The following is a 21,925-nucleotide window of genomic DNA, read 5'->3' on the forward strand; positions in this document are numbered from 1 at the left end:
CACGTCTATGCGTGCTTCTCCCCTCTCTGTAGTGGTGGCAGCAGCAGCAGCAGCAGAGGACCTGAGTTTGATTCCCCCCCCCCCCCCAACACTTCGTCGCGATTGCCAAACCGCCACTGGGCAAGTTCACAACCCGTGGTGATGGAATCCTCTGTGGGCTACACGGCATGCACGGGAAGGCTGCACCCCCGGTTATAGCACGGTTGGCTACGTACGCGGTGAAAGAAGTTCAACGTACATTCATCTGGCGGTGAATCGACAGGTGTGGCTGTACCGTTGTCGGTAGCAGTCGGGGAGCGGGTGGATCGGATCATGGATCAGTGTGGACTCCTCGGGGTGATGACACAGCATGCTGTGTGGGGGGGGGGGGGGGCGGGGGTCCTGTCGCAGCAGGATTCCGCCCGGCAGAGTGAACTTGAGCAGATTTTTTGGTCACGCTGCTGCTGCTACTTCTGCGACTGGCGCGTTGGCAGTGGTTGCGCAAGCACAACCAACAACAACAATGACGACGGACCCGATGCTTTTGTCAATAACAACGCTGTTGCGGCCTTAGAAGGAAGGAAAAAAAAATAGAATCGGCGACACTTTCGGGGAGCGGCCCTTCTTCGCAGCACGTGGAGATTCATGCGTGCTGTTCGTGTCAAATATTGACCCTTTAATTCAAGGCCACAGGCGTTGCGTCCTTTGCGTTCGAGTGAACTCGGGTGGGGCCAGAGCTGGGGGGATGGGGGGGGGGGACATTGGGAGTTGAGGGCCCACCCCAGCCCATCCGCAAACGCGGGATCGTGGCATGCGAGTCGATCTTCGCTGGGTGATGTTTCCGCCGTTGCTGTGCGTGTGGCCTGACCGAACGAAGGCGATTTCAACTTCCCCCCCCCCCCGCACCGGTTGTACGGTCTGTCTGGCGTCCAGCACGCGGCCACGATGACGAAAAACAACGGCAAAAAGAACCCCAGTGCAAATGAGATGGTAAAAATAAAAAAAATGCACAGGCGGAAGAGATCTGATTTCGCGAATTGAACTGTGACCCCCCCGAATCATGGCGTTTCATGGAAGACGCCCAGCTGTCTCCGTCACGTCTTCCAACATCGCCTTCCAGCAGCGTGTCGAGCGGGGGATGGAGGGCAGGATCGTGGTGGGTGGGGTGACGGCGAAGGATCTTGGAACACAGAACGGCATTCTCCAGCGTGCGATAACCATCGCGGGCTGAGCAGCGAGCGGGCCCTGTGGGGAGGGAGGGAGGGAGATCGCGTTTCGTGCCTTCGGACTGTCTCGGCGTTTCAGGCCACTGCCGTTCTGGGAGATTGATCCCCCGCCCGCAGGTGGCCCTTGTGTGGGTGGCGGCGGTGGCGGTGGTGGACCAGCGCACTCGCGCTACCAACCCGACAACCCGAGTTCGATTGGCGCTCACTGCCACCGACGTCGGTGACGATTATCGGAATCGGTTCTGGGCCCCCTGCCCCCCGCCTCCGGCTCGAATACCTAGTGCGGTAAAACATCGCCACTGGGGAGACAAAGGCGGTCAGGCGTGGTGCTGGCCACCCACACCCCTCGTGCGCCGTGCCGGCCTTCGTAGGCGCTGCTCGCTAACAGCACTTGCCCCAACAGTCTGTTCAGGCTACACGGCGTTCTTGGAAGTTATCTTTCAACATTCATATTGGCCTCGTCAGCCATCACCAGGCTCGCTTATACCAATGCTGGCGAGCTTGCCAGACGTTTCTAGGCAAGTACACTGTTAGTCACGAGGTCCTAGTTGAACCGGGAACGCTTTCACACAACACAAGATAATCATTGGGGTTGTGGTGGAGATAGGATTGCACAATGCTGGTAAATAATCGGGACAGTCCTCGCCGGTCCATGTTCTCGTGCACACTGCCGAGTTTCTACACCGCTTTTCTCTTCCGCTGCCTCTTCCTTACCCACTCCGTTACAGAATCTTGCACCATCACGAATGTTGTGAAACTCCCTATCTCTTGGGCGTCGAGGATGAGTAACACCCCCCCCCCCCCGTATTCGCCAGGAGAGTGCATGGTACAGCAAAGTGCGGGCTGATATCATCCATGTCCATCTGCGTGGGATGGAGCGTTGCTCCCTCGCACGCATGGGTTTTAATTTAGGTGCTCCAGTTATCCCCCCACTTGTGTAGTTAAACACTCCATCAATTGGCTGAAAATATATTGGTATACAGAAGATTGCAGGGCTTGGGAAACCGTTGGTGACTGCTCGCCGCATGGCTGCTGCCTTCCAGTTCATCTGTGGCTCCTTGGCGATGATGAGAGATATGCAGTTTCGAGAAACGGCGACACTGTATGTAAAAATTGGAGCGGTGGCTGAGCGGTCACCGCGCAGATAACATCACGTGGAGTCCTATCGCAACGCCGGGCAGCCTCGACTCTACCGATGAGACGCTGCTGCCCGTCGAAACCGGGTCCGCGTTTTTCCCCTACGGAAACCAATGCCGCTGAGAAAGATTCGCTCCCAGAAGGCCGTGTTACTGGGGGGGACGTGCGAAGGGGGGTGGCTGAGCGTCTCGTTGTGAATCTTGTGGCTCGTGCCCTCCACAGCGCCAACGCCGCCGCCGGTGGTGGTGGTGGTGATTCTTTTGCGCAGTGCACATGACGGCTGTCTTCCAGGATAAATGTGGCGGGCGGGGGGGGGGGGCAGGGGGGGCGGCTGGTTCATCGGTGTCTCGTTAATTTTGACTGCCTAGGGGAGCCCCAGCGCTGTGGCGGAATTGGCGGCCGCTTTGTGTTTAACGTTGTAGAGATTTATTTTACCACCAGGCCTGACCTTTTGAAACGGCCGTGGTTGGATTGACTAACCGCGAAGGGCTGCGTCGTGACGACGGATAAAGAGTTCAGGAGAGAACCTCCTATTACCCGCCGCCCCTTTACCCGCGACACCGACTTATCCGCCGCGGCTGCAGGATCCGCAGAAGCTCTTATTGCCCGCAGCTCTGTTTCTCCCTCTTATCCACAATTTTCCCTGAATTATAAAACATTTTTTTTACCCACAATGCCATGGCGATGCCGCTTCCTCGTGCTCGCGATTCTTCACGGATCAGAGGAGCCGCCACCCAAATTCATCCTTTTCATCGCTGATTTTAGTTTTTACCCAGCGGATAAGAGGGACAAAATGGCAGATAACCCCGCAGATAATATGATCCGCGGTATTGGTCCCCCCGCTCCCATATCTCCACGGATAACAGACGCTCTGTAGTATTTATCCTTTATTTAACCAGGAATGGAAATATAGATGCGCTGAGGGTGACCTGGTAAGCATGAGCGAGTGGTATCCGTGTGGGTGCGGTATGGCGTGCGTGTGCCTGCGTGTGTGTGTGCCGCGTCAGCCTTCATAGGTGCTCACTAGAACAGCACTTTCCCCAACAGCCCGTTGAGGCTATACGGGGTATCGTTGTCTTTGTGTGTGTGTGTGAGAGCTCATCGCAGAGTACAGCTTCCTGTCGTGAAATCCCAAATGGATGGGGGTTGCCAGGCAACCGCTTGCTCCTTGTGACGCTGTACAGTTGGACGTGGTTGTCACTGGGGAGGCTGCGGTACTATGAGCTGCGCGGGCTGTAACAGGGGGTGCCTGTGTTTGTGCACGTGTGTGGGGGAGCGGTCGTGTAGTGGTTTGCGCGCTGCGCCACGAAACCCGGCGGTCCATTGACGATCATCTAAACCGGTCCTGGGCCTCCCCTAGGTCGACTCGGCCTCAAATGAGTACCTTACTGCGATGTGTAAACATCGACACTAGGGAGACAAAGGCGGCCGGGCGTGGTGGTGGTGGGCCCAGCCACACCACCGTCTCGTAGGTGCGGCCGTCCAGCCTGCGTTGGGCATGCAGTGAACAAGCACGGTCAGACAGCTGGACGCGTTCCATGTCGACAACAACAACAACAACAATACCGCGCGGCGTATAAAACGGACGACGTTGCGGGCGATGTGCCCAATCCATGGAATCGCTCGCTAATATGTTGCGGGGGGGGGGGGCGGTGGGTAAAATTGCTCAACTGCCTGCTCGTGCAGCAGTGGATCGAGCATGGACGGTGACGTTGGCGTATTGCGCCGGGGAGTCGCTCGGTACCGGCAGCGGTCGTTTTGTCCCTTGCCATTGTGAGAGGGACACGGGGTGGGGGGGACTCTGAGGCCCTGTCAGTGATGTAATAGCCGGGGATGGTGCCGGGGGGGGGGCATGGTAAACAGAGCTCTGGTGGAGGGGGGGGGGCACACGGTAACCCCATTGGATGGCTATTCCTGGACGCGCGCCGAGGGGCTCCTGCACGGATGAATTTTCGCGAGTGATTGGAAACAGACGGTCCCAGCAAAACGCACCAAAAAAAAAACCCGCGGCAGGTCTCGCGCTCCCCCAACCCCACCCACCCACATACCCCGCCCGCATCCCCCCCCCCTCCCTGGTAAATCCCGTCATGGATTTATCAGGCGCATGATTGTTGGCATTTGCTGATTATTTGCTCATCCCGTTGCTGGGTAAGTCCCCTCCTCCGCGTTGCGCATCGCCGCAATCACCAGGAAGTGTCTGGAGACCGAAGGCCCTTTCCTGTTTACACTTCTCGCCTGCTCCTCCTCCTCCTCTCCGTGGCGTCTTTGTGACGCGCGGGGACGGGGGAGGAGTGGAGGTGAGGGAGGGAGGGAGGCGCTCAGAAGCGGTAGTTGTGAGGCAGTGGGTGGAGTGAATGCGTGAGCGGTGGTGTAGCGGTTAGCGCTACGCTGCGCTATGAACCTGGCGACCTGGGTTCGATTCCCGCTCACGGCCAACACCCAGTGACGATTATCTGAACCGGTCCTGGGCCTCCCCTAGGTCGACTCGGCCTCAAATGAGAACCTGGTGCGGTGGATAAAAACATTGCCACTGGGGAGACTAAGGCGGTCGGGCGTGGTGCTGGCCACCCACCCCGTCGTGTACCGTTCTGGCCTTCATAGGTGCTCGCTAACAGCACTTGCCCCAACAACAGTCTGTTCAGGCTATACGGGGGATTTTTGTCTTTGGTGTGAATGGGTGAACAGGTTTGTGGGTTAGCGGGCATGCGGGCAATTGGGGTGGGCGAGCAGGCGAGAGAGTTTGTGGGTTAGCGGGTGAGTGGGCGAGCGGGCGAGCAAGGTGGTTGAGCCGGTGAGTGGGAGAGAGGGACTGCTCGCCGGGGTCCACTGTGATTGACTGTGGCTCCGTGAGGCCCACTAAACTAAACACATTTTACTTTTACCATGTAAGGCCCACTGAGCTATGTAGCTCTTTTTCAGAAGTGACCTGGCTTATCACAAATGATAGCTCAAGGCAAGTGACTTATTGCGTGGAAATGTATCGTAGCCAAATACTCTGAGCGTGTGCTGATTCTGAATGTGGGGAGAGAAACCGGAGGACCCGGAGAAAATTCATGCAGCCACAACAGGCGTCGGGGTCGCAATCAAACCCACGACCTCCTGCATACCGGGCGAGGTAGTTAACATCTCGTAGCCACCGTGGCATGGGCCTCGCGCTCGGCACGTTCCCCGCTTCCGATTGGCTCGCCGGCTTCGAGTCAATGGCGAGCGCCGGCGGGAGCAGGGGGGTGTAGGGGCTGCATTGCGGTAGTGCCATTGAGCGGTTGTGCCGTTGAGCGGTTGTGCGGTTGTGCGGTTGTGCGGTGGTGCGGTAGTGCGGTGGCGCGGTAGAGTGGTGGTGCGGTAGCGCGGTAGAGCGGTGGTGCGGAGGGGCACGGTGGCTCGTGGCTTCTTTCCTTCCCGAGCCGCAGTGAGCACGGCCGGTGGTCGATTGCCCACGGGGGAGGGGGGGGGGCAGAGCGAGGGTGGCCAGCGGCCACTGCCGGAATTCGATCGCCCGTGACCCCTTGGGTAGAGGGGGGGGGGATGAGGAATGCCCCCCGCTCACGCTCCGCGGCGCCGGCGTGCAATTACGGCGCTCGGCCTGGCTCAGCGTCAGCTCAGCTCCGTGATCGCCGGGACTTGGCAGCTCCCGGCCACGCGGGGTTCCTAGCTACTCAGCGGTGTGCACCACCACCAACGCACATCATTGGTGGTGGTGGTGGTGCTGATGATGGTGGTGGTGGTGGTGGTGCTGATGATGGTGGTGGTTCTGACTCATGCGGTACGGGAGGATGTGGCCCTGAGTGGACTTGCTGACGACTGGAACCAGCGGTGTCAAGATCACCCTTTTTAGAGGAGGCTCGTGAAGGACGCTACTGGGCAGTTGGAGGCAGTCGCCTTCCAGCAACAATGGAGGGCAGAGGAGTGACGCTCACAATAATGAGCGGAGGGCAGAGGAGCGACGCTCACAACAACGAGCGGAGCGCCGGGTGGCTAAAATACAGTAGGTGGCACAGCTGGTGCATCTACTGGTCATCTCAGTCAGCCAACCCACGGCACCTGGGTCTGTCCCGTGACCTCCTGTCAGCGAGGCTTCGACACTTCACGTGGCCTCAAAGTGCACCTGGCCTGGCACAGGCGCCGTGGTGACGTCACCGTCACTTAGTGGCGAATGGCGGTTGTGTTGGTCTTGGTGGTGCTGATGGTGGTGCCACAGATGCAGGAGAGGGAGATTGAACTGGGCAGGGGAGACCCCGGGTGGGCAATCGAAGCAGGCAGTGGGTTGCCGGGGGCGGTTGTAGGTTTTCCTCGGGACCCCCGTGGGGCTAACCGCCGCCGCCGCCGCCATGCGGTTATCGCCGGGCCCCCCTCCCTGGCGCCGCTGGACGTCCGTGCGAGCAGCGCTCCGTTTGAGTAGCGCGACCTCCTGCGGCGCGCAGCCCACAGCCACCGACCCAGCGCTTCCTGCAGAAACCCAACGCTGCCCCCGCCCTTGCCCTGCCCTTCCCCTGCCCCGGCCAGGCCCAGGTCTGCTGGGCAATTCCAGCCGTGGTCGCGGTCGGTCCGTCTGGCCGTGTGGCCGCAGGCGGGATTATCGACTCGCCACATCCTGGCGGGCGCCGAGCGATGGAATTCCACCGCTCGCGCGCCCTCTGCGTCCACGGCGCCGGCGCGGCGGCGTTTTGCGCCGCTTGTCGCATTTTCGGCAAAATTGTCCCATTGTAGAAATTGCCGGTTGTGAGCGAATTCCGCTTGTTTACGCGGGAAAGCCTCGCTCGAGCTCTGAGGCTCTTTGTCAGGAGGGTCGCTGCCATGCTTTTCCACGGTGGCGAGATGTCGACTACCTCGCTGGGTGTACAGGAGGTCGTGGGTTCGATCCCGATTCCGACCCTGAGTTTGCATGTTCTCCCCGTGGTGGTGTGGATTTTTCTCCGGGACTGCGACTTTTCCCTCCACATTTAGAAACATGCGTTTAAAGTATTTGGCTGCTATACATTGCCACGTGATAAGCCACTTAAATGAGCTATATGGCTCGGCGGGCTTTACCTGGTTAAATACAGGTAAAGCTTTTTATTGCTCATCGGATTCCTTCATAATAAATAAAGATTATGACGGTGGAGTCATTTGCAGTATTTTTCTTTGGCAGCGGGGTGTTGTTCGTCAATACCCTGTCACTCTGTGTGTGTGTTTATCTATGGGAGGAGGAAATGGGAGAAACTGGAGAAAACGCATGCGGAATAGTGGGGGGAGAGAGGGAGAGAGAGGGAGAGAGAACACACAAACTGCGCGCGGAAAGGCACCCGAGTCGGGACTCGAACCCCCCCGGGGCCTTCGAGCAACGAGGCGCGAGTGTGGCTCCTGCTCCACCGCCTCCCCACCCCAACCGGACGTCGCGAATTGTGACACCGTCCTGGCCGGGACGTTCAACGGGCCCCAGGAGGGGGCCACTGGGGGGCGGGGTGGGGGGGGGGGGGGAGCCCAGCGGGGGAGCGGCCGCGCCGGTCGGCGGTGGAGGCTGGTTGGAATCCGGCAGGCCGCCCCGGTTAACGCTGCGGGGCACGTCGACCGTGCGACACTTGCCCTGCGCGGGTCCGGACAGCATTCGATCTCTCGCGGCGTTGTCCGGCACGAGTTTGGCGGGCTGGCGCGGCCGTATTCGGTGACCTGCGCGTGACCCCCAGGATCACAGTTTGAATATTTATACTGGAGGAATCGGATGAGCTATAAAGCTCTTTTTCACAGACGTCCTGTCTAGCCTGGCTGCCCTTGACTGTGCCCCCCCCCGGCCCCACCCCCCGTGCCCCCCCCCCCCCCCACCGCAGGCGAGCCGGAGTTCAAGTACGTGGGCAACATGCACGGCAACGAGGCGGTGGGGCGTGAGCTGCTCATCAACCTGGCGCAGTACCTGTGCGCCGAGTACAAGCGTGGCAACCGCACCATCGTGAACCTCCTGCACAGCACGCGCATCCACATCATCCCCAGCATGAACCCCGACGGGTTCGAGCTCGCCGCCAGCCAGGTGAGCGAGCCGGAGCGGGTGAACGAGTGAGCGAGCCGGAGCGGGTGAACGGGTGAGTGGGCGAGCAAGAGGGTGACAGCGGGTAAGTGGGTGAGCTAGACAATGAGAGCGGATGGGTGGGTGAGTGGGCGAGAGAGCATTGCAGACTGCTCTAGTTGATTTTGTTCAACTTCAGGTGAGAACTGTAGAGGCCAGGATAGAAGAACCTCATTTTGCAAGAGCCACCTAGGTTACCACCGCAGCAGCAGCAACAACAACAACAACAGCAAAACGAATAAAAACAAAGCAACAGCAAAGCGCGTGGTGCCAGCGAGGAGGGACGAGGCCGTTGCCTCGAGCGTCTCGTAAACTCGCAGACAGCCCTGCAGCTGCTTCTGGAAATGGGGTGAGAAAGTGAACGTTATTTGATGGTGACCATTATGACGATCGGCGTACCCCCCTCCCCCGCGCGCTGCCCAGGACGGCCCGGACAAGGACTGGCTGCTGGGACGGAACAACGCCCAGGGAGTCGACCTCAACCGCAACTTCCCGGACCTGGACCGCATCGTGTACGCCAACGAGCGCACCGGCGGCGCCAACAACCACCTGCTGCACGACCTGCGGGCACGCGTGGACAACGACCCCCGGGTGCGTGGGAGCCGCCCCGCTCCCCGTCGCTCGCTCGTTCACGCTCGCCCACACGCCTGGCCACTCGCCCAACGTGTCTCCCGTCCTCTCCGTGTCGCCCCCCCACCCCCCCCCCCCCCCACTCGCACGCGAGCTTGCTTACCCACGCACTCGGCTCGCTAACTCGCCCGGACGCTCGCTCATTGACTCGCCCACCCGCTCGCCCACCCACTTGCCCACCCGCTCGCCCACCCACTCGCCCACCCACTCGCCCACTCGCTCGCTCACCAAGTCGCCGACACAATCATTCATCCACTCACTCGCTCGCTCACCAATTCGCCCACACACTCGCTCATCCACTCACTCACTAGCACAGCCACACATTCCCACTCATCCCACGCCCCCACTCTCCTGCACACCCACTATTCCCGTAGCCACATACAGTGCCCACTCCTCACCTTGCAGCCACACACCCCGCTCACCATTGCACCCACACCCGCATACCCACTCTCATAACATCGGTGGCTAGGAGATGTTAACTACCTCACCTGGTGTGCAGGAGGTCGTGGGTTCAATCCCGACGCCTGCTGCTGTAGATTTGGAGTTTACGCTTAAGGACGTGCGTTCCGAGTATTTGCCTGCTACACATTTCCACGTTTGTGGCCAGGTCTCTTCTGAAAAATAAAAGCTCCATAGCTCAGTGGGGGGTCCTCACCTGGTAAAATAAAAATCGTTTTTAGTTTTTATAACCACACGGCCACTCATCGCACATCCCCTCCGTGCCGCCCTGTGTCGCGGCCGTGGCACAGATGGCGCCCGAGACCAAGGCGATGATCCACTGGATCATGGACGTGCCGTTCGTGCTGTCGGCAAACCTGCACGGAGGAGACATCGTGGCCAACTACCCGTACGACGAGACACGCACGGGTGAGGCGGGGGGGGGGGGAGATACGGGAGGTGGATACGGTGGGTGGGGGGGACACGTGGGGGGGGGGCGACACGGGGGGAAGGGTGACATGGGGGTGGGGGGGAGACGGGGTGGGGGGTGACGGGGTTGGGGGGAGACGGGGGGGGAGTCACGGGGGCGGGGGGAGTCACGGGGGTGGGGGGAGTCACGGGGGCGGGGGGGGGGGAGTCACGGGGGCGGGAGTCACGGGGGCGGGGGGAGTCACGGGGGGCGGGGGGAGTCACGGGGGGGGGGAGTCACGGGGGGGGGGGGGAGTCACGGGGGGGGGGGGGAGTCGGGGGGGGGGGGGAGTCACGGGGGGGGGAGTCACGGGGGGGGGGGGAGTCACGGGGGCGGGGGGAGTCACGGGGGCGGAGTCACGGGGGTGGGGGGAGTCACGTGGGCGGGGGGATGACAAAACGTGATAGTTGGTTACACTCCAACACACCGGTGTGCTGTGGTGTGCTCGTAACTACAGTGAGGGAAAAAGTATTTGATCCCCTGCTGATTTTGTACGTTTGCCCACTGACAGAAATGATCAGTCTATAATTTTAATGGTAGGTTTATTTGAACAGTGAGAGACAGAATAACAAGAAAATCCAGAAAAACGCATGTCAAAAATATTATAAATTGATTTGCATTTTAATGAAGGAAATAAGTATTTGACCCCCTCTCAATCAGAGATTTCTGGCTCCCAGGTGTCTTTTATACAGGTAACGAGCTGAGATTAGGAGCACACGCTTAAAGGGAGTGCTCCTAATCTCAGCTTGTTACCTGTTTAAAAGACACCTGTCCACAGAAGCAATCAATCAGATTCCAAACTCTCCACCATGGCCAAGACCAAAGAGCTCTCCAAGGATGTCAGGGACAAGATTGTAGACCTACACAAGGCTGGAATGGGCTAAAAGACCATTGCCAAGCAGCTTGGTGAGAAGGTGACTGACAACAGTTGGTGCGATTATTCGCAAATGGAAGAAACACAAAAGAACTGTCAATCTCCCTCGGCCTGGGGCTCCATGCAAGATCTCACCTCGTGGAGTTGCAATGATCATTAGAACGGTGAGGAATCGGCCGAGAACTACACAGAGGATCTTGTCAATGATCTCAAGGCAGCTGGGACCATAGTCACCAAGAAAACAATTGGTAACACACTGCGCCGTGAAGGACTGAAATCCTGCAGCGCCCGCAAGGTCCCCCTGCTCAAAAATGCACATATACATGCCCGTCTGAAGTTTGCCAATGAACATCTGAATGATTCAGAGGACAACTGGGTGAAGGTGTTGTGGTCAGATGAGGCCAAAATGGAGCTCTTTGGCATCAACTCAACTTGCCGTGTTTGGAGGAGAAGGAATGCTGCCTATGACCCCAAGAACACCATCCCCACCGTCAAACATGGAGGTGGAAACATTATGCTTTGGGGGTGTTTTTCTGCTAAGGGGACAGGACAACTTCACCGCATCAAAGGGACGATGGACGGGGCCATGTACCGTCAAATCTTGGGTGAGAACCCTCCTTCCCTCAGCCAGGACATTGAAAATGGGTCGTGGATGGGTATTCCCAAAACACACGGCCAAGGCAACAAATGAGTGGCTCAAGAAGAAGCACAGTAAGGTCCTGGAGTGGCCTAGCCAGTCTCCAGACCTTAATCCCATAGAAAATCTGTGGAGGGAGCTGAAGGTTCGAGTTGCCAAACGTCAGCCTCGAAACCTTAATGACTTGGAGAAGATCTGCAAAGAGGAGTGGGACAAAATCCCTCCTGAGATGTGTGCAAACCTGGTGGCCAACTACAAGAAACGTCTGACCTCTGCCATTGCCAACAAGGGGTTTGCCACCAAGTACTAATTCATGTTTTGCAGAGGGGTCAAATACTTATTTCCCTCATTAAAATGCAAATCAATTTATAACATTTTTGACATGCTTTTTCTGGATTTTTGTTGTTATTCTGTCTCTCACTGTTCAAATAAACCTACCATTAAAATTATAGACTGATCGTTTCTTTGTCAGTGAGCAAGCGTACAAAATCAGCAGGGGATCAAATACTTTTTTTCCCTCACTGTAATTGCCACATTTTGTGAACGTGTCAAACCTTACAAATTGTCTGTGTCGGGTGGTGGCGGGTTTAAACGACACACTTATATTCGTAAAAACCCTCTGATTCCTCAGAGCACTTGCCCGAACGGTCTGTTAAGGCTACACGGGTGGGGGTGGGATCTTTGTCTTTGCCTCGCACCGCCGCCCCACAGGCACCGACCAGCAGTACACGGCCTGCCCGGACGACGTGGTCTTCAAGAGCCTGGCGCTCGCCTACTCCCTGCCGCACCCGGTCATGTCCAACCTGCGGCGCCCGCCCTGCGACATGGAGGGGGACGACCGCTTCGTCAACGGCACCACCAACGGCGCGGCGTGGTACAGCGTGCCGGGAGGGTGCGTCACCCCCGCCCCCTTCCCCCCTTCCCTCCCCCCCCGCTCCTCCCGGCACTTGCAACAGACACTCGCTCCTTGGCCTCTTCCCTTCGCTCGCCTGCCGTGAGCTGCTCCACACACATCGTCGTCATCATCATCATCATCGCCGTCGTCGTCGTCATCATCGTCGCCGTCGTCGTCATCATCGTCGCCGTCGTCGTCATCATCATCGCCGTCGTCGTCATCATCATCATCGTCGCCGGCCCCTCACCCGAGCCTCACCCCCGCTCCTCGCTCGTCCCATCGCCTTGCCCCCTCACTCTCGGTGGTGAATGGCGAACGTTGTTGTTGTTGTTGTCGATGGGACACTGGTGCAGAGACAAGACCGTACAGAAGGCTATTTCTGGTGTGGGCCAATCAGTATCAAAGACAAACGCTTGCATTAGATTAAACCATCGGAGTCTGGCTGTTTGCACCTTTTGCCGCAGGCACGTGCGGTTTAATCCAGACGTGATTCCTTGCAAAAAGGGTTCTACTTGGTGTTTGAATGTCTTTACATTGCCGGAAAAGGTAAAACCCTACCCTTAGTTTTCACACGTTGCTGTTGTCCTGCTGATCCGTCCCCCTTCCCTGCCTCCCCTCCCGTGCTGCCCCCCCCCGTGCTGCCCCCCCCCCCTCACACCGTGTTGCGTGTACAGGCATGCAGGACTTCAACTACCTGAGCAGCAACTGCTTTGAGATCACGCTGGAGCTGAGCTGTGAGAAGTTCCCGGCGGAGCGGGAGCTGCGCCGCTACTGGCGCGAGAACCGCGACTCGCTCGTCAGCTACGTACAGCAGGTGGTGCCACGCACCGCCCCCCATCACTCAGCCTCCACTCGCTCAGTCTCCACTCACTCGCTCTACACTCACTCACATTCCCTCGCTCTCCACTCACTCCCCCCTCACTCACTCCCCCCTCACTCACACTCCACTTACTCACTCCCCCCTCACTCACTCCCCCCTCATTCCCCCCTCACTTGCTCCCCCCTCACTTGCTCTACACTCACTCCCCCTCACTCAGCCTCCACTCACTCCCCCTCACTCACTCTCCCTCGCTCTCCACTCACTCCCCTCTCTCTCTCCACTCACTCCCCCCTCACTCACACTCCCTCTCTCTCTCCACTCACTCCCCCCTCACTCACACTCCCTCTCTCTCTCCACTCACTCCCCTCTCCACTCACTCCCCTCCCTCTCTCCTTCGCTCTCCACTCCCTTCTCTCACTCTTCACTTCCTCCCGCACCCCTGCCCGCCCCCCCCCCCCCCACCTGCCGGTGCCCAGGTGCACCGTGGGATCAAGGGGCTGGTGCGCGACGAGAACGAGCGCGCCATCGCCAACGCCACCATCTCCGTCAAGGGCATCGCTCACGACATCACCACAGGTAGGCGCCCTCCTCGCCCACGCGTCTCTTGTCGAGCGGCGACGGCGGCGGTGGCGGCGAGCGGAAGCGGGCGTTGGCGTTGGCGTTGGCGTTGGCTTGTCGGCAAGAGACCGCGCGCCACAACGCTTGGTCTGACGCTTGCGCCGTGCGTGTGCCGGGTCGACTCGGCCTCAAGTGACCACCTGTTGCCACGTGTAAACAAGGAGTCGCACATGTCCTGTGTGTGTGTGTCAGTGTGTGGCAGTGTCTGTCAGTGTGTGTCAGTGTGTGTCGGTGTGCCAGGGTGTGTGTCGGTGTGTGCCAGTGTGTGTGTCAGGGTGTGTGCCAGTGTGTGTGTCAGTGTGTGCCAGTGTGTGTGTCGGTGTGTGTCGGTGTGTGTCGGTGTGTGTGTCGGTGTGTGTCAGGGTGTGTGTCGGTGTGTGCCAGTGTGTGTGTTTGTCAGGGTGTGTGTCGGTGTGTGCCAGTGTGTGTGTCAGTGTGTGTGTCAGGGTGTGTGCCAGTGTGTGTGTCAGGGTGTGTGCCAGTGTGTGTGTCAGTGTGTCGGTGTGTGCCAGTGTGTGTGTCGGTGTGTGTCAGGGTGTGTGTCGGTGTGTGTCGGTGTGTGGCAGTGTGTGTGTGTGTCAGTGTGTGTGTCGGTATGTGTCGGTGTGTGTGTTTGGGAGCGGTGGCGTAGTGGTTGGCGCGCTACGCTGCGCTACGAACCTGGCGAACCGGGTTCGACTCCCGCTCGCGGTCAACACAGGTGGCGAATATTTGAACCGGTGCTGAGCCTCCCCTAGGTTGACTCTGTCTGAAATTAGTATCTGGTGCAGTGTGTAAACATCGCCACTAGGCAGACAAAGGCGGTTGGACACTGCCCCGGCTTTCATAGGTGCTCGCGAACAGCACTTGCCTCAAAAAGCTTGTTAAGGCTATACGGGGGACCTTTGCGTGTGTGTGTGTGTGTGTGCGCAGCGAGGGACGGGGACTACTGGCGCCTGCTGGTGCCCGGGGACTACCAGGTGACGGCGTCGGCACCGGGCTTCCAGAGCGTCACCAAGAAGGTGGCGGTCGCTTACAGCCCCCCCACCAAGGCAAGCAGCCCCCCACTCCGGGTTGTGATGATGATGGCGACGCAGTGGTGACGATGATGTGTTGGTGATGACGTGGTAGTGATGATGACATGGTCGTGATGTGTTGGTGATGATGATGACGTGTTGGTGATGACGACACGGTGGTGATTATGACGACGTGGTGATTATGACGACGTGGTGATTATAACGACGTGGTGGCGATGACGCAGCTGTATTAGTGATGCATGGTGAGCCAGCGGTCGTGGGCTCGGAGCGACCTCCCCTGTCCGTTGCCCCCTCCCCTCCCCCCACAGCTGAACTTCGACCTGACGTCCAACGCGCACCGCGAGGAGGAGAAGGAGGAGATGCTCACGTGGTGGAAGATGATGTCCGAGACGCTCAACTTCTGAGACGCAGCCACGGACGCGGAATGGCCACTGTGTGTACCCCCCCCCCCCACCCAGCCCCCCACTGCTTGTTTCGTCCCCCCCCGCCCCCCCCCCGCCCCCCCCCCCAAGTGTAAACCGCGTTGGCTATGCTGAGCGCGACGTGGAACGATGGGGTGTTGTGCGTGCTTTCGCGAATCTTTGCTCGCTTGCAGAGCGAGCACGCGTTGGCGAGGATGGGTCTGAGCGGGCACCAGTTCCCCCCACGGCGAGGGGGGGTGGAAGGGACTCGGTGTTGAACGTCGTCATTTCAGAGGGTCCCAGGGGAGAGAGAACCCCCCCTCCCCGCCCCCCCCTTTACCCAAGGTGCGGGGTCCTCTATTGCCAAGGGGACCCCTGTCCTGTCTCTGTTCCGGAATCCCCCCTCTCAAAAGGCATTCCTCTATCCATAGGAACCGATTTCGGTGCAAGGGGACTTGGTTACAGCCCCGGCGAGACCTGCCTGCATGAAGGGGGGCTCGCCTGTCCAAATGGACCCCCCCCCCCTCTGTCAGTCAAAGGGGACTCGTCAGCCACATCAAAGGCAGAGGAGGGGGGGTACTCAATACTTGGCAGGGACCTCCTCGTTTCCTGATTTAATATCTGGGTCAGATTTCCCCGCGAGTTAAAATGCGTGTCAGACCGGGCTGTCAATCCGAATCTTTATTTAGAGACTGCAGGAGGAGGAATCCCACGGGCGATGAAGCTCTCACGGTCACGGATGTCCAGTATGGGCGGGACAATCGTAAGGGGGACCCCCCCTCTGTCAAGGGGTGGGGACCATCAACTCGATTGTGGTGGACCTGTCAAGGGTGGGACCGCTATCCCTATACACTGGGGGGGGGGGGAGGGGGGGCTGTGGGAAATCTGCGAGTGCTCTGGCCGTGTTCGCAACGTGATGGGAGATGGAACCGAAATGCCCCCTTGTCTCTGCGTGGCCGTGGTGGGTGGTAGCTGCCGCCGCTGCCATTGTTGTAATCGTGGAGTGTTGCTATAGCTGTGCAGTATTATTATAATATAATCACTCTTGGTTGTGTCACTTTATAATTTGTGGAGTTGCGTGTTTGTTTCCTTCTGCTCCCCCTCCCCCGTGCAATGATGTCCTGGTTGTGAGAAAGGCCGTGCAGATCGCGCCGAGTCGGAGATAATTTAACGTGTTGGCGCTTTTCGGAGAGAACGCCCGCCGGGAGATGTTGGTGACAGTGTGTGGCCTGCGGTGAACCCTGTACCCCACGCCCCCAATGCTGTGCATGCCCCCCCCCTCCCCCCCCCTCCTCCCCCCCCCCCACACTCACCTCCCCCCCCCCCACACTCACCTCCCCACGCGCCAGGCCCCGACGGTTAGAATGCGGCGATCGTTCCGGCCAGAGAGGTTCACACGCAGAGTGAAGAAGCCCCGGTCGCTGTCGTTTTAAAAATTGACTTTAATGAATTTAACCGAAGGTGGTTTCCGTTCGTTCCACGTCGAGGGGCGTGCATTGTGCGCTGAGGGGGCGGGGTGGGGGGCGGGGTGGGGGGCAGTAAAGTGTCGCTCCGCATGCAGTCATCGTGCGAGCGCTGCCGCGGCCGTGCCAATGCTCGGACTCCGTCTCGATCAGTGAACTGTGGGTGGGGGGGGTTGGTGGGCCCCGCGAACCGGCTCCAGTAACAGCGAGGGATGCCTCCGGGTTTCTAGAAAGTACCAGACTCCGCTCCCCACCTAACACCCCCCCTCCCCCACCACCACGCCCGCTGCCACCACCCCCCCCCCACCTTCCTCCGATCACGAAAACGCGGTAGTTGATTGTATCTGTTCAAGAGTTCTGTGTCAACGCGTTAGACAAATAAATAGTGGCTCTGCTTTTCCCTGTCAAGGTCTCGCCTCTTCCTCGCTCGCCGCTCGCGTTGCCTGCAGATTCCCCCCCCCCACCCCCCTCCAGACACGTCACCGCAACGGAAACGGGTATCGTCGTTGGAGCAGGGAGCGGAGCGTGGTCACCGTGGCGATGGCGCCCATGGAAACGGTGCTCGCTCGGCGACAGCGCTGGTGGTGGTGGCAGCCCTAGGTGTGAACGGCGCTCGCTCGGGGTAAGGCCGCTCTGCGGCAGGGTGTAGTGGAGTAAACCGCCGCTACACGGGTTGTGCGGCACTGGCGTCTCGACCAGGAGTCACCGGACTCGGCACAGCTCCCCGTTGGTCGGACTGCGCTCTGCCCAGTGCCAGCAACCCCCCCCCCCCACACTCCGCACGGTTTTTCAGGTTCGCTCGCCCCCCCACCCACCCCACCCTGCCCGTGATTGGCACAAACTGGAGCTCACTGTGTTGTGGGCGCCGCTGCAGGCGGGTGGCTCGAGGTCACCTGCCCTGCCACCACCCCCACACCATCGTGTGGAATGGTGAAGTCCAGTACCGGTGGACCGAATGCAACTCGGGTTGTGGAGGTTACCGTTCGGACCGTACCACTTATCACGGAAGGTGGGGGAGGAGAGGCGCTGGGAGGGATATTCACATTTATTCCGTTGATCCCGTGGCGTGTTTTTGGTTCCCACACGGTGAGTGCAATTCACAGGGCGGTTAACGTAGAACAGGTAAAGAGAGAGTACTCGCCCTCTCCCAGGGAGAGGCAACGGGAGGAGTGGCGAAGACCTCCCGGACACGCGGAGGGTGTACGCACAAAGAGCAGGGAAAGGCACAAATCATCGCAGCCTTGTCCAGACCACCAACTCAAAAAGAGCTGAACACGTGGCCGTGGCGACGTTTAGTCGGAGCACCGACACGGAGAACGGGCAGCAGCGGAAACCGAGAGATGGCCGTCCACCGGTTTCGCCCTCATCAGGACTCATCGGTATTGCCCCATCCCCACCGCTCCCTTCTGCTGCTGCCCTGTGCCTTTTGCTAACTAATCGCACATGGACGCACACAGGCAGACAGACTCGCGTGCACACCTGGCCCCGATGACCGCAGGTGCGTGATCACGAGGTCGCGCCCAAGCACCGTACGTCGCGCGCCGATTCCTCCGGCGATTCCTCCGGCGCTACGACAAGACGAGTTGTTTACAACAAAAAATATTTGTACGAAGCCCACCCTCCCTCCCGCCTTGTTTCCCCGCGTTATCGGACAACAACAAGGGTCATGGCGTTTGTCCCATTTACTCATAAGGCACAGCTCAGGCAGGTAGACGGATAATAGGCGATCGCTGGATATGGCAACGGTTCCCTGCGTTGCATAGGAGCGGGTCTGCTGTTGTCTTTGGACAGCCCCGGCCACACCGCACGACGTCATTCACAAACAGCGGCAGGCCTCCCTGTACCGTCGACTACAGCGCTCTGACAGGAATGGGAGCGGCTTACAGCCCGACACACACGAAGGGGATGGGGGGGCCGATGGGCGGGGGATGAGGATGCTGGGTTAAAATCCACAGGGGTGGGGGAAAACAACAAAAAAACCCTCCTCTCTTACAAAGGTCGGCGGAGAAGTGCGACTGAGCAGTTCGTGGAAAGGCTCGCGCCAGTCTGGGGGGCTAACGGTGGGCCGGTGAGCAGGGGGCAGAGGCTGGAGGGGTCGGGGGGGGGGGGGGGAACTCAGGAGTGCTATTGCTCCTCCTGCAGGGCGTCCTGGAAGCCGGTGCTCGTGAAGCGCAGGTGGAAGCCCTTCTTGTTGATCGAGTCGTCCGAGTGGAAGCGGAGCACCAACTTGTCCCCCGTGCTGTACACCGGCTCCGAGGGCTGTGCGGGGGAGTGGGGGGCGGGAGTGGGGGGGGGGGGATGATTCGGCCCCCCGCAGTCTTATCACCACCGAAGTCACACTGCCACTCGCATTCTCCATTGGGATCTCAGCCACTCGACGTCTCTCTTGCCACAGCTAACAGCAGTCATGATGCCGCTCGTACTCATTGGGCGCTCCTAATCTACGTCGTCACTCCAAATTCACGCTCTCCACCCACGCGCACGTTCCGTGACGCTCTTTTAAAATGTACGGATGAGATGGGGGGGGAGTGGCGCCTGTAAGGCCCTGCAAGGTGGAGCGAGGGTGTAAGGTGATTGCATGAAGGTCGGAGTGAAGGTCCAAATGTGTGTGTGTGTTGAACTTCTTCCGCACAGTACGTAGTCAACCGCGTGCGGGGGTGGGACAACAAACCAAACACAAATTTTTCAATCGATATGATTTAAAAGTGCACCGCTCCAGTGGCTTCCGAATATCGGAAAGGAAGGGCGTTCCAGACGGCCGCAGAAACGCATCCGCAAGCGCGCGATGCGGCGGCCGTCTTCGTTCGACGGCCAGCCAATGTGAAGCGGACCCACACCCTGGCGGTGGTTCTGCAGAGGCTGCGTGGAATTAATTAAAACGGCTGGGGGGGGGGGTGAAGGCTCGAAACGACGGCCCCGGGAAAAAGTAGTGGTGGGGGGATAATAAAAAAAAACTAAACTTTATAGATAATATTGGCTGCGAAAGCCTACGTCCATAATAAAGGTTTGCTTTAGGTTGGATCACGTGAATGGAAATGCGTCGTTAAACCCGCCACCAGCGGACACGGCAAATTAGTAAGGCTCGTCGCGTAAACAGAACGTGCCAATTCGTTGCTAGTTACAGCACCACCATGTGCGTTGGAGATCAAATCCACAACATTTACAATCCGACTACGACGTTTTTGCCAGCAATTGCAACTCGCATCACCAGGCGACAGCACAGGGAGACCGAAGCCTGAACCGAAGGCCCCGAGCGCCGAGCCGGGTGAAGGCCCGAGGTGCGGTACTCACGCCGGCGCCGCAGTAGCGGGCGAGGGGCTGCACGCCGGGGCCCACGCCGTCCAGCACCTCGAGGAAGTCGTAGGTGCAGTCCTGGTCCTCCTCCATCTCGAAGGTGCGGAAGATCAGCTCGACCCCGTAGCCGCCCTCGGCCCACAGCTGCCACTCGCAGTCGGCCTGCGCGGGGTACGTGTTGTCGCCGAACTGCGCGTGCGAGTAGAGGTCGCGCGTGCGCACCGTCGCCTGCAGGCGCCCGCCACACTCTGCAGTGCCGCAGCACGGGGTCGGGGGGGGGGGTAGGCCACGCGGAGAGACGAGACGCGATGTTGGGGAGTGACCCAGGGGAGAGACCCAGGGGGGAAAGATGTGGGAGAAGCATGTTGTTGAGGTTACAGGGGAGACACGAGGTGATGCTAGGTAGAGTCGAGGCAAGAACGGGGAGATCACGGGGAAATATGGAAAGGCACGGGGAGACCACGTGTATCCCCGTGCCGGTCCGTCCCCGTGTATCCCCCTCTTGGCGGGAGCGTCTCACCGGTGGAGTGTGTCGCCTGGAAGCCCTTGCGCTGCTTGGATGCGTCGGAGAAGAACTTGAGCAGCATGGCGCTGCCCGACGAGACGACGGGCAGCGGGCGCCGCATGCCGCAGAAGCGGCCGAGAGATGGCGCCCCCGAGTTCTCGCCGTCGAACACCTCCACGTGGTCGTACGCGCAGTCCTGGTGCGGCTCCACCTCGAACTCCTTGAACGCCTGGAGCGGCAACCACCACAACCATCGCAACCACGAAGCTACCGCGACTCATGATTTACGCCAACCATCACAACCACACAGCCCTCAACCGAGATGTCCACGCAGCTGCAACCACAGATTCACAACCTCGACAGCTACACCAACAACATCCTCCGATGAGCACGGTTGGCTACGTACCGCGTGAAAGACGTTACAACATATACGCGTGCGTACGTACGACCATACCAATGCAGCTGCAGCAAGGCGGCCGCAACCACAGCTGCAGTGACGCCAACCACTATGACAGCCACCATAGTCGCACCTGTAACCACAGTGGGTCACAAGTCTTGGTTTCATGGTGTGAGCTGGGTGTAATGTTGTGATGGGATTTGCCAGCATGATCTAGGCGAGAGCTTGGCTGCGTTGTCATGTGATGTGACCGCAGTGCGATGATGTCGGCGTGATTTCACCGTTACGGCAGTGCGATCGCGGAGTGATTTCACTGTGACGGGAGTGCAATCTTGCCGTGATTTCACCATGACAGCAGTGCGATCTCGGAGGGTTTTCACTGTAACGGCATTGTGATCTTGGCGCGATTTCACCATGATCTCTGATCTCGGCGCGATTTTGAGCCCGCACCGCGATCATGCCAAGGTCGCGCGATATCCACGACGATCCTGAGCTCACGCCGTGATCGCATTCGAAATCCGTGACGCCGCTCGATCCCGGCGCGATCAGTGCGACCGCGCTCGTGATGCCGCCGCCGCCGCCGCCTGCGGAGCTGCCGTGGTACCAGTTTGACGCGGTGCCCGGGCGTGGCGGTGATGGTCCACGTGCACTCCTTGCGGCTCGGGTAGCGGTCCGGCCAGTTGGGGCTCGTGATGATTCCCTCCGCGCTGTCCACGCGCTGCTTGCAGCCAGCTGGGGGTGCACGTCACACGGGACATGTGACGCGAGACGCGTGGGACATGAAAAGCACACACAGGACACGCGAGATCCAAACGTACATGGGTAGCCAGACCCAGGGGGGGCGGTTGCAGGGGTGGTGTAGGGGGCAGGGTTAGAGGATTTTGGGTTAGCATTGGGATTGGGGTTAGCGTTGGGATTGGGGTTAGCGTTAAGCAACAATTCAAGAAAACTTTTGTTAAACAATTACATTTTAATTTTACCAGCTAAGGCCCACACTGAGCTATACGGCTCTCTTTTTCAGAGACGACCTGGCCACAAGTGATAGAGCAATGGGGAGCGGCTTATCGTTTGGGAATTTATAGCAGCCAA

The 21,925-nt window shown here is 59.2% G+C and overlaps 2 protein-coding genes across 2 annotated transcripts in view; one reads left to right on the forward strand and one right to left on the reverse strand.

Annotated features, from left to right (window-relative positions):
* The window catches only part of CPE (carboxypeptidase E), a 29,374-nt gene extending 12,326 nt beyond the window's left edge, over positions 1-17,048 (forward strand). The window contains exons 2-9 of the mRNA XM_076073248.1: positions 8,147-8,343; positions 8,803-8,970; positions 9,759-9,876; positions 12,139-12,316; positions 12,995-13,136; positions 13,619-13,718; positions 14,673-14,791; positions 15,085-17,048. Coding sequence (XP_075929363.1) covers positions 8,147-8,343; positions 8,803-8,970; positions 9,759-9,876; positions 12,139-12,316; positions 12,995-13,136; positions 13,619-13,718; positions 14,673-14,791; positions 15,085-15,180 — 1,118 coding nt within the window. The 3' untranslated portion in view covers positions 15,181-17,048. The remainder of the gene's footprint in view (positions 1-8,146; positions 8,344-8,802; positions 8,971-9,758; positions 9,877-12,138; positions 12,317-12,994; positions 13,137-13,618; positions 13,719-14,672; positions 14,792-15,084) is intronic.
* The window catches only part of LOC116951018 (dorsal-ventral patterning tolloid-like protein 1), a 52,819-nt gene continuing 47,707 nt past the window's right edge, over positions 16,814-21,925 (reverse strand). Inside the window, exons 18-21 of the mRNA XM_032969286.2 lie at positions 21,441-21,568; positions 20,455-20,668; positions 19,932-20,182; positions 16,814-18,899 (exon numbers count right to left, since the gene is read on the reverse strand). Of these exons, the coding sequence (XP_032825177.2) occupies positions 18,765-18,899; positions 19,932-20,182; positions 20,455-20,668; positions 21,441-21,568 (728 nt within the window). The 3' untranslated portion in view covers positions 16,814-18,764. The remainder of the gene's footprint in view (positions 18,900-19,931; positions 20,183-20,454; positions 20,669-21,440; positions 21,569-21,925) is intronic.

The sequence above is a fragment of the Petromyzon marinus genome, chromosome 41 (genome assembly GCF_048934315.1).
Source record: "Petromyzon marinus isolate PM22_M1 ecotype Great Lakes invasive population chromosome 41, UKy_Petmar_22M1.pri1.0, whole genome shotgun sequence".
In the NCBI taxonomy this organism is placed as follows: Eukaryota; Metazoa; Chordata; class Hyperoartia; order Petromyzontiformes; family Petromyzontidae; genus Petromyzon; species Petromyzon marinus.